Raw genomic sequence first — 16,031 nt, 5'->3', positions numbered from 1 at the left:
TTGTTAAGATCATCTGAGGAAGCCCAGATTCTGGAGCCATCTCTGCCTTCGGGGAAAGGTAGACTGTGGACCATTTGACCTTGGGTCAATTTCTGGTGGATTATCTCATGCCTCTGGGTTGTTGGTATGCTTTCAAATCATGTGGGTTTTTTTAAAACAGGAAAACATGACAGGTGCTAAAAACACAAGAATAGGCAGAGATAGTCTGCTTGGAACACTAACAAGACCACAATAATAAAAACCCCTGAAACAAAAACCAGGAAAAATATATCAGCAGCAGCACAAACAACCCAGCACAATCAGAACAGAATTAAGACCACAAAAGCCTCTTGGGATGTCAGCCATATCCTTACCAAACAGCAAAAGGTCAACAGTGACAAGGTCAGGCTGGCCTCTCTATGGAGCGTTTTCCATGACATTGGAGCCACACTTGAGAAAGCCCTGCCTTTATCAGCCATCTGCTCCACCTGTTGGATTTTGCACTGATCCTGCAAAGACACTTCTAATGTTCTTAAGCAAGAGTGTGTAGATTTCAGATATCCTAGGGAAGGTTAAGGGTGCATTTTTGCTTTGTAAATTTTTTAAAAGATCAGTGGGCCATGTGAATTCTATTTTTTTTAAAGGGGGTGAGTGGGTAGACCACACAGGTTGTTGTCTGCCCTAGGCTCCTTTGGGAGGTATATAAATGTAATAATAAATATCTGTGCGCCATGCAGAAATTCAGCAGGTAAAGGTTTTCCCAGTATAGAGATGCAGGGTGGAGAAAAGCTTCACTGATAAACGTCTACCCGTTACAGGATGCGGAGCCAAACTGTGGTACAGATGCCACAGGTGGCAGTGGTAACAGGAGGTGGTGGCATATCTGGAGGAGAGCAGGAGGGTCTGGGTGCTGACAAGGCCATGGCACAGGGTCAGACCCTCACCACACGCTCCTCTGCTGCTCCATCTCCACACAACAAGACCTTGGAGGACTCCATTTATATTGTGCCTTTTTAAGTGCTGGAAGCGGTTCCGATACATTATTTTGTGATTTGTAAAACAGCTCTGGAAGGTAGGCCTGCATTGTCATCCCAACTCCCTGAGTAGGAGTGTGGTCTCTTTTTCCACCACACCAGCACTAGATAATGCTGGGCATCCTAGAATGAATCTCACACTTAAGCCTTGTGGCCACCGTGGCGTTGAAAGCTTAGCAGCCCTGGCAGAAAGGACCAGGAGGAAAAGCTGGCAACCTGAGCTAGTTTCACCACAGGGCTTCCTTTTCAGCATCAGTCCTCCGGACAGAAGGGGCATAACAATAGTGGTGCCATTGAACATGCACAGAGTGCTTTCCCATGATTAATGACAGCCTGAGCTGCTTCTCATGAGTGACAGAGGAGGTGGGGGAGGGTAAGGCTTGAAACCCACAGCCATCCCCTGCCCTTCAAACACAAACACACACTAACTGCTAATCTATTCAAAGAAAGGCATGCTATGAGTTTTTTATTCTTACTGACTTTTGCCTTAGATGCCCCCTCTGGTATCCTTATATAACCCTCAGGTGTCACTCACCTCAAGGGGGGATGGTGGAAGGCAGGAAGGAGGAGGTTTGTCTCGCACACCATAGTGACAGAGTTACACTTGTGCTTTCTTACCGGACACCCCCCGCTCCGTTAACCTAGGGCGCTGCCTCCTCCACTTTCAAGCAGCAAAGTGGAGCAGCCGAGGGAATCATGGTTTGATTACTATTCCTTCAAAAAAGTGCAAAGACTCATGGGGCACCTTTAATCAGCTTCTGCCAACCTGGTGCCCTCCAGAGGCTTTGGCATATGAGCCCCAGCCAGCAGGGCCAATGGTCGTGGATGACGGGAGTTGGAGTCCAGCAACAGCTGGACAGCCGCAGGATGCCCGCTCCCAACTTAGATGAACAACATTCCTTCTGGCCACCAGACATTATCCCAGAAGTCCTGCCTTCTGGCTTATATATTTGTATTAAATGTATATCCTGCCCTTTCTCCCAGAAGGTTCCAGAACTGAGGGGGGGGGCACTGTCCGCCGTGACCCCATTTAGTTTTAGTAGAAGGCTTCCATAAGGCATCTTTCAAGAAAACACAGCAGGTCATCCAAACCACAAAAATCACACAGTCAAGACCACCACCCCAGCTCCTAATTCAAGCAGCTGATTTTCAATCTTTGACACCCAATCTGCGCACCTCTCCAGTCCAGTGGACCCCAAGGCAAGTGCCTCTATTGCTCCAGTCAAGCTATGGACACTTCCCCCCCGCCCAACTTTACTTATTATCACATTTATATTCCACCTTTCCTCCAGAGAGCTTAATGTGATGTACAAGGTTTTATCCCTCCCCGTTTTATCTTCACAACAACACTGTGAGGTAGGTTAGGCTGAGAGACAGTGACTGGCCCAGTGAGCTTTACAGCCGAGTGGGGACTTGAACCCAGGTCCTAGTTCAACACACTGTCTACATCACACTGGCTCCCTAGCTGGCTTGTTGCTAGAATCGCAGACAAAACCACCCTCCATCACCATGATAAGCCCAAGTGCAAGCACCACTTTACCTGTCCGGTGGTTTGCAGGTTGTAGCAAGAGGCCGCCTCCTGGTTCTTGGGCTTAGCAGCCTCTCTGCTGAACAGGAGAGCCCCGACCAGCCAGCTCAGGCCCAAAAAGAGATTCGAGAGGTTCAGGTAGAACAAAGGCCGGCCCTGAGGAGAAGCAAAGTGAGCAACTATGGCATTGTCTAGCACCTTCAGCTGGGGTCAACTGCTGACAAGAGCCCGTTTCCCCAGATTAGATCATTGCCCCAACAGCACATCCACTTCAAAGGCGCCCAGCTTGTTTCTGGGCCCAGTTCATAGTGCTGGCTTTAGGTCCAGGCCCTGGTCATCTTTGGCCCTCTTCCTGCTACGCCGGCTACTGATTCATTTCTGGGGTTCCAGGGCTGTCCCAAGACATGCTGCCAGAGGCAGCGAGGGAAAGACAGGCCCTCGTCTCCCCATACCACGTTCAGGTGCCAAGCGGACCGGCTATGGCAGCTGAATCTCGCTTCAGCGCTGCGGGCGGGATAGCGTCCTTCGCCAGAAGGGCTCTGAGGTAGCAGGCCAGACGAGGCGGGCCAGGACAGGCTAGGCGGCAACAAAGGGGGATAGGGGAGGGCTCCTGAAGAGGGCAAGAGACCCCCCAGCAGAACACAAGTGAGGTCAGCCCAAGGGTAGGAACCAGGGTCAGTCCAAAGTCAGAGTGCCTCAAAGCCAAGGGGGTCAGGGTCAGAGCAGTCTGGGGGTCAAAAGCCAAGCAGCCTGTCAGCAATGCAGGTAAGGGGGAAGGCAAGAGACCAGGCTGGGGCCCACAGGTAGACAAGGCAGGTACAGAGCTGCAGTGCAGATGCTGTTCCAGTAGCCCTTCTAGCCCGGCACTGGGGTTTTCATAGAATCGTAGAATAGTAGAGATCGAAGGGGCCTATAAGGCCATCAAGTCCAACCCCCTGCGCAATGCAGGAATCCAAATCAAAGCATTCCCGACAGATGGCTGTCCAGCTGCCTCTTGAATGCCTCCAGTCTCGGAGAGCCCACTACCTCTCTAGGTAATTGGTTCCATTGTCGTATGGCTCTAACAGTTAGGAAGTTTTTCCTGATGTCCAGTCGAAATCTGGCTTCCTGCAACTTGAGCCCATTATTCTGTCTCCTGCACTCTGGGACGATCGAGAAGAGATCCCGGCCCTCCTCTGTGTGACAACCTTTCATGTACTTGAAGAGTGCTATCATATCTCTCCTCAGTCTTCCCTTCTCAAGGCTAAACATGCCCAATTCTTTCAGTCGCTCCTCACAGGGCTTTGTTTCCAGTCCCCTGATCATCCTTGTTGCCCTCCTCTGAACCTGTTTCAGTTTGTCTGCATCCTTCTTGAAGTGCGGAGACCAGAACTGGACGCAGTATTCAAGATGAGGCCTAACCAGTGCTGAATAGAGGGGAACTAGTACTTCACGCAATTTGGAAACTATACTTCTGTTAATGGAGCCTAATATAGCATTTGCTAGAGCTTTTTATGCTGGAGCTGCTGACCCACACCCCAAACCTCAGCTGACTCCCATGGATCACCTGCAGCCAGACCTTTACCCCCGAGGAGCCCTTTACTCCTGAGGAGGCTGGGACTGTGGTCGGGCACTCCTCTGGATGGGCGGGTCTCCACATGGCGTCGGAGGAGACGCCTCTCCTTTGGGCTTGGGGGCTGTTCAGCCTCGATATCAGAGGGCGAACTTGCCCTGAGTGCGGACAGCCCGTCCTGGACCTTGTCACAGGACCCCGGCCCCTCACCCTCATACGGCACCTGAGCCAGGGCTGGGTCCAAGGCCGGAGCCTCCTGGTATTCCTCTGATGAGGACTCCCCTAGCCGGGACCTGATGCTGGTTGCTGCTTCCTCCCAACATCTCCTGCCTCAGGCAGTTGCCTCACTCTGCCTAACAGTAGGAACGGTTGTGTGGATTTGAGATAAAGCGCTGGTATTATTGACCTTCAGACCTTGCTGAAGCTTTAAGGCCTGTCCCACTGAGCTGGTTCTTAAGACACACTAATGCACACTAACTTTGACAGGTGGGCAGGGCAACCCACCTGCCAATCAGATGACATCATTATGCCATCTCATGACTGACTGGCAGGTTGCTCAATGGGGGGGAGAGTCCCCTCGTAAATACATAAAAAATAATATAACTCTTTAGCAGAAGCAATGGGAGGGGAAAACCTTTTTAAGAGGATATGAATCAGACTCTTGCAGCAGCAGCAAAGAGTCTTGAAGCAGCTTGAAGAAGAACAAATGTATTATGGCACAACTTTTTTCTGGAGCAAAGTCCACTTCATCAGATGCAGGGAGTGTATTCTCAGTTGGCAGACATTTAATTTGTAAACAGAGGTTAAGTGGTAATGAAATGTGGGAGGTACCGCCTGTGACCATTCAAAGCTTAACTGTACGTGAGATATGCACAGTTACCATTCACAAATGCAGGAACCAGTGATAACACCGACAGTGGGAGAGGACGCCATTTGTCTCCATTCATACCCTAACGTTGAGAACCACATTTTGTCATTAGCTCCAATTGTTGGTGTTGATTGTAGCACTGTGACGCAGATGTGTACGTAGGTGAAATCTGAAAAACTATCTGTCCATCTATCTATATTTGCCAACCTGGTGCGCTCCAGATGCTTTGTGCTTCAACTGCCATCAGCCCCAAACATCTGAAGGGTACCAGATTGGGGAAAGCTGTGCACCCCACACAACGTCATCCCTCAAAGGTAAATAATTGATAAATTTATCCTGTTTCTTCTGCTGTGATTCTGAGAAAGTTTGGCAATAAAGTTAACAGTTCCCCCTGCACTCCTGCCACATCTTTAGCAGTGGCAGACAGAAATTCAACAGCAGAAGCTCTTCCCATACCACATTGACATGCAAGGAAAAGCTTTGCCAGTTGAATTTCTACTTTTCATGCCACTCAGGATGAGTGGGGGAGGGGCAGTCCTATTTAAAACAAGGGGAGAAAAATATCCCTGTGGTACTGTAAAGACCAACATATATATATATATATCGGAAGATATTTCTCTGGAGTACCACCTGCAAATCTCGGATGGGATTATTTTTTTAAAATATGTTTTAAATATGTTTTTAAAGAGGTGTTGTTTTAATATACTTTAAACTCTGTTTTTTAAGATGTTTTAGAGTGCTTTTAGTGTTTTTGTTTGCCGCCCTGGGCTCCTACTGGGAGGAAGGGAGGGATATAAATTAAACTATCTGCAAAGCTTAACAGACTTGTAGTCTATTTCATGGATGAAAACAGCAGCACACACACACACACACACACACACACAATCCCTATCACACATTGCTACAGGCATGCTGCACTCATCAACAGTATCCTGTCCTGTGCTGCTTTAAAGGCTAAGCAATGGTTTGCCTTTGAAGTCAAAGGTAGATTGGGAAATCAGAACTGTCCTACACAAGAGAGTCCACAGAAATTTTGCAGGGGGTGGTGGCAAAGTCAATAAATTTTTACTACAGGCCATTGGCAACGCACTCCACCCACCTTTAAATTTACAATTTGGGGGGAAGAACATCCCACTGTAGACACCCTTGGTCCTACAATCTGTTACAATAAGCACCTCTGCTGGAGGTGCTTAAAGCAGAGGCTGGGTGGCCATTAGTCAAGAATGCGGCAATTGCATCCTGCATTGCAAATCCTGTGTTGAACAGGGGGTGGGCTTGATGACCTCTAAGATCCCATAACTATGTTTTTTATGGTGAAGAATTGAAAGAAAGCCACACAGGTCTGCAAAATGGCAGACCATAGCAGCCACACGTGTGTGTGCGCATTAGACACAAGACATACATACACTCACATCCTCTTAGAGGGATCATATCAGTACAATTTTAACACAGCATTCCCAAAATAGGGACAGTGGTTTACCAGGGACAACTTCCAGAAAATAGAAGTGCCCAACTTGGAGAGGGCACTGAATCCCTTACCGTTTGTGATAGCTCCTTAACTATTGTTCTTCAAAGACTATGGGGGCATGATTTGATTAAAATTGGGCAGTTAGAGGATGGGGCTTCTGGATTTAATTAACAGCTGTCCTAGAAAATACTGGAACAGTCTAGCAAAAAACCCCAAAAAACCCTAACACACAATTACCCAACTTAGCTTGTAGAAGAGGTTCGTTACGTTTTGTTTATTAGCCAGCAGAGGAGCTGACCTCTTGCAAGGGGCTCTGCTTTGATCTTGCAGCTCTGCTCTTGCACAGCTTTTAACAGGTAAGCACTGGGAGCATTGCAAAATGCTTGATCTGAAAGGAAGTGATCGGCAGCTGAACAAGACTGATGATTCAGCCAGTAACCTCTAGAGTGAAATATTTGCTTAGAAATTTTAAACATTCTTCATAGTGGCGGATGCCCCTCCCATCTGAGAGAGTTTCATAAACTGCAATTTAGCAGAGAGAGAGGAAGCAAGGAAGCAATAAAATAAATTCCCGTACCTCGGGGGATCTGGCTGTGTTCTGGAACATCGCATAGCCAACCATCGAGCTGGACCCTATTACACTAGGAAACAAAGAGTTGCTTGGTTGAGCAGAGGGCTGCCAGCTGTGCTTCTGGTGGGGCCTCTATGCCTTGAACAGCTGGGTGGCCAGCAGAAATTCTGCAGGCGAAGGTTTCTGCATCATTGTACCTGCATGATGGAAAAAGCTATCTGCTTCCTTTTCAGCTGTTAAAAAGGCTGAGGAGCACCACCAGAAAAAAAAAAGTTGAACACTGGAGTTGAGCTTTTGCAACACCCCCACCCCTGACCATCTCTGATCCCAGCTTCCACTGTCCCAGCCAATTAATGCAGAAACAGTAGCATGACCGCCATACACACACAAGGGTTGCCAATAATTTTTTTTAAGACGCCTCCTTTTGTACCTTTAGCTGCAGCTTGATCTGAGGACAGAAGCAGGCAATAGAAAATGCTTTACCTCTGTCCTATGAAAAAGCCGCATCAGCCAATGTCTGCAGATCAAACTGCTTTTAATGGCACAGGAGCTCATGAGCTGTATTTCTTGGTCAGCTGGCAATCTTAACACACCCTTGATGTCTTAAAAAAGAAAGAATAAATGACCTTAAGCATATCAGAAACTGGTAGTGAGGTTTTTGCTCATTTACATAGAGCATAATGCACCCACTTTGCCTTACTCCAACACAAACACATGTCTGGCTACAGCCATATAACACCAGCCGTGATCCTAAGGGAGACATGTGCAGGGGGAACTAGGCTCCCTTATTTCTGGAAGGAGCTTTGCTGGACAAACTGCTTCCAATGTATCCAATTTTATTTTTTACTTTGGTGCTGGGGGAAGGAATTTGTTAAACGGCTTGCACAACTGTGCAAAGATAAGCGTGCATGCGTACAGGTCTTTGCACGAACCTAAAGGGATTCTTTATATTATGGTTGATAATGGCAGAAAGAAGGTTTGCGTTTGTCAAACCTCCTGGCTGATGACATTCTCATTTACTGAAAACATTTCTCTTTCACCTCTCACACACTCGAGGTGACCCACAACAACAAAAACCCATAAAGAGCAGTAAAACAGAAGAGGACAAATCCTGAAGGGGATTTGGAGCAGTGGGAGCCGGTGGCTTTGACAGTGCGGCAGTGAATCCGCTCCGGGTTTTAGGTTGAAAGTTTGACCTAAAACCCGGAGCGGATTCACTGCCGCACTGACATCAGAGCCATCCATGGGAATGTTGACAACCCCTGAAACGAGAAACTGCCTGCAGTGGCACTTGAGAACACAAGCAAGGAGAAAGGTCTTTGCCAGGGGCTCTCCCTCAGCACTGGTTTACGTGGTTGGAAAGAAGAATCTTTGCAGTACCTCAAAATAGCCATGGACGCTTGAATCCAGTGGATAACAGCAAAAAACTGGAAGTGGGGAGAGAGAGAGAGAGAGAGCAACCTGAGACGCAGTCCTGCATATACCTCAAGGCCACCCTTCAACAACCGGGGGGCCCTCCAGGTGAGACTAGTTGGACTACAACTCCCATCAGCCCCAGCCCTGGGGGCCAATGGTCAGGAATGATGGGAACTGTAGTCCAGCTGCAATTGCGGACCAAAAGCTTGGGAAAGGCTGGTATGGGGAAAATGAAAAGAGATAACCCCCCCCCGGAAATGCAAGAACCAGAGGTCATCCAGTGAAGCTGCATGCTGGAAGATTCAGGACCGATGTCATGGCCCCGTCAGAGGACTCATCAGACGAGGATGACTCTGGAGTAACAGCAGCAGACCCAGAAACAGCAGACCCAGAAGGAGAAATGGAGGAAACTCCTAAGAACCCAGCTCCTTCTCCCCCTCAGCTGCAGAGCACCCCAGACACAGCTGAAGCCCATCAGCTAGACGCAGACAGTGAACAGGATACTCCCCCCTCATCTGCAGAACGTAGACAACAGAAGGTCAGGCAGAAGAGGGGCAGGCCTGTCCACTTAAGGCCAAAACGCTGAGGGCTCACACCTGCTGACAAACCTGCTCCTTAAAAGTCAAACCTTGGCTTCAACTTGTTGCTGACTACAACGTCAGGCGTGACCACTCTGTGTCTTCCTATCCCCTGAACCTTGACTTGGACTGATCTCTCAGCAAACTAGACCCGGACCTTCACTGACGTCTCTTCTGGATTTCTGGCTTGGCACGTAAGCTTTGAACGGCCTCTGCCCTTATCTTGCTTCCTCCTTGTTAGCCTGGCAGATTTATAGCCAAGCTGCCGGCTGAGGACTTACGGCCTGGCAATTACCAAGGAATCTCCAGCCCTACCTGCACCCCCACCGACACTGCTGTCTCAGTGAAGAGCTGACAACCGAAGGGCTTCTTCACACAGCACACAGTTACAACTATGGGATTTGCTCTCACAAGATGTAGTAATGCCCTGTAACGTAGTGTCAAATTCAGAAGTGCAGGATCCCTTCATGATAGGCACAGCCACACACACACACTTTTCTTTTCTTTTTGCTGCTGGTGGGTTGAGAATAAGATGCTTGCTAGTGCCTTCTCCCACAACAAGAGATGTCCCTAGGAGCCAATAAGCATGAAAGGGGAGTGTGTTGGCTATTTAGAAGAGTCTTAGTGGCTGGCTCAACTCTGTTCACTCTGACTGGCTCCAATCACCAGGAAAGGAGAAGGAAACATGTTAGAAGACTCTTCCCAGTGGCTAACACAATCCCCTTTCATGCTGATTGGCTCATGCGATGCTGGAGACATAAGGACCCTGCTGGGATCTGGCTCCCCATAAAATAAGGGGTCTAAGTCCACCCTGAGACCCACTAACTTGGATGGCTTTAAAAGGAGTTTAGACAAATTTGGGGCAGAGGATAATGCTATCAGCAGCTACTAACTAGGATGGCTATGTCCTACTCTAGGACTGGCAGCAATGTGCCTCTGAATCTCAGATGCAGACATCACAAATGGGAAAGTGATGTTCCTTTCAAGCCCTGTGTCCCATTGGGGCATCTGGTTGGCCCCTGTGAGTACGGGATGCTGGATTAGATGGGCCTTGGGTCAGAGCCAGCCGCCAGGCTCTTCTGATGTTCTCAACAGTCTGTGTCTGTGTTAGAATTGCTTTTAATATGTCTTTTAATATGTCTTTAACCCTTTTTTAAAAAGATGTTTTTAAAGGTTTTTTTAAAATGTTTTTGATGTTTTGTTTTAATGTATTTTAAGGTCTTTTTATGATGTTTTAAAGTGTTTTTAATGTTTCTGTTTGCCGCCCTGGGCTCCTGCTGGGAGGAAGGGCGGGATATAAATAAAATAATAAATAAATAAAATAAACAGAGAGGCTCCACTGAGCTAATAGCCACTCATGGCCTTGCTCTTCATGAATTTGGATAATCCACTTTGAAAGACATCTGAGGCAATGGCCACCTCGGCATCTTAAGCAAGTGAAGCTCCGTGATTATGTATTGTGTGATGAAGCTGTTCTTTATAAGACTGCCCATCAAAAAGTATTTCCCAGGCGGCTTTTTGCATCTGCTTGAAGATTTAACTCAAATCCATATTCGGTTCCCTAAAGCACAGTTGGAATCATTCCAACTATTGTGTGTGTATATCTTACCTTTGAAAACATTTAAGGGCTCAAAGGAATCCCTTCAAAACTGTCACCAGCACTTGTGCGCTCACTTACATTCCGAATGCTTGCAGAGTCCTCCCTGCAAAGTTAATTGGATCGTCCTGATGCATCCCGCAAAATGCAAATTTCCAAGGGGAAAACTACCAGAAGGGAGTGATTTTAGGCTTAGCTAACCAATTTCCTCTAGTCGGAATCAGAATTATAGAGTTGGAAGGGGCCTATAAGGTCACCAAGTCCAACCCCCTGATCAGGGTTCTGAATGGACTGCCCAGACTACGACACACTCCACCCCAACCCATGCAAGTTCTAGCATTTTAAAAGTAGGACAAAAGCTTTGCTCTGCTCGCTTTCTCTAAACCAGGCACACTTTTGTAACCCTGAATACACCTGCATATTACACGCAAGTGGTATTCCGGGGCATGAAGCACACAGCCATCAAGAGCAGTAGCCAGACAATCGTGGCCTTACCCTGAATTTGTCTAATCCCTTTGTCAAGCCTTCCAAGTTGGGAGCCGTGACTACCTCTGTCTTGTGGGAGTGAATGCCATAGTTCAAGGAAGTGCAGAAGTGAAGAAGTACCTACTTTTCCCTGACCTGAATCTCCCCACCTTTCAGCTCCACTGGATGGCCCCAATGGGTCCTAGTATGATGCATGTTTTTATGCACCGCATTCACAAGGACATAAGGACAGCCCGGTTGCAGGATCTTGTCCAGCACTCTGTTCTCACCATCTGCCCATGGGAAGCCCACAAACAGGGCCTGCATACAAAGAGCGCTCCTGTCCGTGCATGTGTGCGTGCATTCATCTACACATTGTCTAGGGCCACACCTAAGTAGGTGCCAAAGCAGCTGGCCTTTTCAACAGGAGGGGCTAGAAACTTGATGCTGCTGTAGGGAGCGGCGTAAGGGTCTCAAGGAGCAGGGCGGCCTTATCTACTGGGAAAGGCATGGAGAGCTTTTCTCAGGGGTAAAATTCATCATACAACTCACGAAGGGGGGAGGGAGTTGTCCCTGAAGGACGATCGGGAAAGGATTGCAAAGAGAGAGATGGGGAAAGGGACTCCACAAATTGAGAGAAGCAGACTCTGGGGGGGGGCGGGGAAAGCGGGGGAAACGATGATGGGATAGGAAGGAGAAAGGAAGGGAGCAGAAGCCCTTTCCTCCCGCCTGGAGAGAGGCCGGCATCCCCGACACACCCTCGCTCGCTCACCTGGGGCCAGTCCACGGCTGGGGTCAGCAGCCCCCCGGAGGCAGCGCCCGGCGTGAAGAAGGCCATGCTGGCAAGCCGGAGCAGCAGCTGCTGCCGCGGGAGCCAGAGCAAGGGCAGGAGCGGCCGGCCAGGGCTCCGCCTTCCCAGGGCCCGCCCCAGTCACCAGCCGCGGGGGCCAAGGGGCGCAGCAGCGAGCCGGTTGCCCAGGACTGAGCCGCAGCCCCCCCCCCAGGAAAAAAGAAAAGGGGGGATGGAGAGACGAGGAAGAAAGAACGAGGAAAAAAGAAAGAAGTTCCTGGCTTGTTTTTTGCAAGAAGAAGAAGGTCCGGGAAAGGATGGAAGGAAAGACGCGTCGACGATGTCAAGACGAGCGGAAGGTCTGAGAAGGAATAAACGGAAAAAACGAAGGAGGTTGACGCGAAAAGAGCAAACGGAGGAAGCCAAGGAGTGGGAGCGAGCGGAGTGGGGGGAATTTGCGGCAGAAAAAACGCAGGAGCGGCCCCCGAGGAGCGTCCCTCCGGCCCCCGCGCGGCTCTGCTCGCCTGGCGGCGCAGAGTCGCAACGGATAGCTGCTTTCTGGAAGACGCCTCAGGGGCAAAGGGGCAAGAGCGAGGGGGAGGGGGTGTCTTCCCCCCGAACCCCCCCAGCACCCGTTTTTTTCAGCCTCCTCTCCGTTGATCGTTTTATTTATTTATTTATTTATTTATTTATTTCATTTTTAAACCGCCCATAGCGAATAGCTCTCTGGGCGGTGAACAAAACAAGATTAAAATACAATATTACAATAAAATTACAATAAAATCAGCAACAAGTTAAATGAAAAAAAAATTAAATGAAACACATTGAACATTAAAATGCCTGGGAGTATAGCCAGGTCTTAACCTGGCGCCTAAAAGAAAGTACCGTAGGCGCCAGGCGTATCTCCTCAGGTAAGCTGTTCTGGAGTTCGGGGGCCACCACAGAAAAGGCCCTAGATCTAACAACAATCCTCCGGGCTTCCTGATGAGTTGGTACCCGGAGGAGGGCCTTGGATATTGAATGAAGTGAACGGGTAGGTTCATAGCGGGAGAGGCTTTGCCTCCCATTCCAGAGGCTTTTGCCTGCGGAGAAATCTCTGTTTTGGCTGCTCTCCAGAATAATTGCTGCCCCCCAGCTACCCACACATTTGTCACAGTATCCCCTAGAAGAGCACGTAGAGAACCCCAGAAGCCATCTGGGACAGTTCCGTTACTTGAATCATCATTCCTTCTACTGATAAATCAATATCGCCCCCTGCTGGAGGATGAAGAACGCTATGCAACGCACTCCAAGGCTGTACAGTTACTGCTACTGCACAAAAACAGATTGTGACAGCATCTTTCCCAGGTCCAGTGCTACAGAGGGCAGGATCCAGGAAAAAACACACCACACCAGAAGATGTCAGAGAAAAGACTGAATAAATCAGACCAGGTATTAAATAAGTAAATATAGTAAATAAGCCACACCTCTTTACCCTGGCCTTTGATACCTGAGACCAGTGCTGGATTTAGGCATAAGCTAAACAAGCTACAGCTTAGGGCCTCACAATCTGCAGATTTTTTGGGGGGGACTTTTAAAATTTTATGTGTACTGAATATATATATATATATGGTGTAATTTTTTAACAAAGGGCCTCCAATCTTTATATAGCTTAGGGCCTCACCAAGTCTAAATCCAGCACTGCCTGAGACAAATGTTTGCTGGACCCACCTGATTTTTTACTGTAAATTGTGCAAACAGATTTTAATATTGTCCCCCAGGGCTCCTTTATTATTTTAATAAATAATAAAATATTGTATTTTCCCATTGCTGAAACTTGTCCTGCAACCTTATGGTGAAAGGCTGTAAGAAATGATAATAGTGAGGATGATGATGATGTAAAGCGCTTAGAGCTATTTTTTTTAATTAAGCAGTATATAAACAGATAAGTAAATAAAGAGTATTCTCTTCCATCCCTTGGTGGTTTGGTAATGATTTAGAAAGAGGGATGTTTCCTCCATGGATTGCACATGCCCTTGTGAAAGTTTTGCTGGGTGTCACTGGGACTCCTACCCTTAAAATAAATTGGGTGGATTGTGCCCTTCCTGGCTCTGTGAAGTGCCTTCCAGCAGTTGAGTAAAGCATGAGCTCCATCTGCTGGCTGATGGGAAGAAATAGTGGCACAATTCACTCCAGGGTGCTTTGCTGTTCTTCATTTAGCTCTAATGCTTTTTGTGGGAAATGCCAAATTATTCACTCAAAGTCCTGTAAAGAGAAAGTGAGAAAAGAGGGAAAGAAGGAATGTTCTGGAGCAGAGGTGGGTTCCTCTGTGTATGTTTCGTGTTGTAAGGCTGTATAGGAGAGGGCAATGTACACAAGTCCCCATCTCCACACAACTACAGTCCCTGCAGCAGCACCCACCCAGCCACATTTGTGATTTAATGGCAGCCTTCTCTACTAAAATAAAATTATGAGCTCACACCTTCTCCTTAAAGGATGTTTGTCTCAACAGCTCAGAAATCCAGTTTTTATGACTGATACAGCTATTGTGGCAGCGAACTTGATCTTTTTAAAATCCAGTTCAACATTTATGAGAATAAACTTGGCCTCATCTTGTGCTGACTAGGTAAATGTTATGAGGAGACCAAGGGCCTAATTAACCTAATTAATTTTTAGCTAGACCTATGACTGGTCAGTTGTCTTGGCCTAAAGTTCTGGTAGGCAGTGGACTTGAGCGAGCAGCCTTCGCCAACCTGGTGCTCTGCAGATGTTATGGACTATAGCTCCCATCAGCCCCAGTCAGCTCATGTGCTGGCTGGGGCTGATGGGAATTGTAATCCAAAACATCTGCATGGCACCAGGTTGGCAAAAGCCGCAGCAGAGGTTTATAATATTATGCAGAGTGTAGAGGGAATAAACAGAAATTATGTTTTTTTAAGTATTTATTATTTATTTATTTAAAAAATATTTAAATTATTTCTGTCCTGCCCTTCTACCCTGCAAAAGGGCACTCAGGGCGGCTGCAATAAAATTGCACACATTTATAGTAAAATACACAATAAAAGCACAAACATTACAGTAAATTAAAATGCATAGATACAATTAAAATACATAAAATGCATCATGCATACACACACATACAAACGTGCATACATGTATATATCTGCATACACATATGAGGGAGTGAGAATAAAAGAACTTAAAAGATAAAAAAAGATAAAAATATTTAAACAGTGTCAGGCTGACCCGTCAGTCCCAACCAAAGGCTCTCTGGAACAAAATAGTTTTTACAAGTTTCTGGAAGACCATCAGGGAGGGGGCAAAACGGGCTTCTTAGGGCAGGGAAGTCTGGGAGCCACAATTGAGAAGGCTCTCTCCCGCGTGCCTGTCAGTCTAACTTCTTTCATTCCAGGCATGCAGAGGAGACCAGAGGGAAATGATCTTAAATCCAGTCTAGGAACATGTGGACATAAGCGGTCTCTTAAGTACACTGGTCCAAGGCCATTTAGGGCTTTAAAGGTCAAAACCAGCACTTTGAATTGGGCTCGGAAACAAATTGGGAGCCAGTGGAGTCAATAAAGCACAGGGGTGATATGCTCCCTGCGCTGTGCTCCAGTTAACATTCTGGCTGCTGCATTTTGGACCAACTGTAGTTTCCAAATCGTTTCCAAAGGCAGCCCCACATAGAGTGCATTACAGTAGTCAAGCCTCGATGTCACCAATGCATGTGTCACTGTGGCCAAGTCAGCTGCTTCCAGGAACAGACGCAGCTGGTAGACTATTTTGGGATGGCCAAAAGCACTCCTGGCTACCGCAGCCACCTGATATTCCAGCAGCAGGGCAGGATCTGGAAGAACTCCCAAACTGCGGACCTGCTTTTTCAAGGGGAGCGGAACCCCATCCAGAACAGGTTGCAACCCTGTCCCTGATGCAGTTTTTCCCTTGACCAGCGGTACTTCCGTCTTGTCTGGATTAAGTTTCAGTTTGTTAGCCCACATCCAGCCCTTCACAGCCTCCAGGCACCGGTTTAGGACAAGCACTCCCACCCTGCCATCAGATTATGATGATTATTAAATAAAATTTATATCCCACCCTGCCTCCCAGAAAGAGCCCAGGATGGCAAACAAAAACACTAAAAGCACTCTAAAACATCTTAAAAACAAAAAAACTTTAAAAGAGATTAAATTAAAACATATTTAAAACATC

General features: G+C 47.6%; 1 protein-coding gene across 4 annotated transcripts in view; it reads right to left on the bottom strand.

Annotated features, from left to right (window-relative positions):
- Positions 1-11,928, bottom strand: part of TMEM116 (transmembrane protein 116) — a 72,649-nt gene extending 60,721 nt beyond the window's left edge. For 3 of the 4 annotated variants that reach the window (XM_061602707.1, XM_061602704.1, XM_061602706.1), the window contains exons 1-4: positions 11,829-11,928; positions 8,381-8,427; positions 7,007-7,070; positions 2,554-2,697 (exon numbers count right to left, since the gene is read on the bottom strand). In XM_061602707.1, coding sequence (XP_061458691.1) covers positions 2,554-2,697; positions 7,007-7,070; positions 8,381-8,427; positions 11,829-11,894 — 321 coding nt within the window. In that variant the 5' untranslated portion in view covers positions 11,895-11,928. Of the gene's footprint in view, positions 1-2,553; positions 2,698-7,006; positions 7,071-8,380; positions 8,428-8,683; positions 8,840-11,828 lie in introns of those variants that run through there. The other variant, XM_061602705.1, reaches the window with a different exon arrangement.
- Positions 11,929-16,031: the final 4,103 nt, after the last annotated feature.

Source organism: Rhineura floridana, chromosome 19, assembly GCF_030035675.1.
Source record: "Rhineura floridana isolate rRhiFlo1 chromosome 19, rRhiFlo1.hap2, whole genome shotgun sequence".
In the NCBI taxonomy this organism is placed as follows: Eukaryota; Metazoa; Chordata; class Lepidosauria; order Squamata; family Rhineuridae; genus Rhineura; species Rhineura floridana.
Note: the sequence above shows the minus strand (reverse complement) of the source record. Positions and strands in the feature narration are given on the sequence as shown.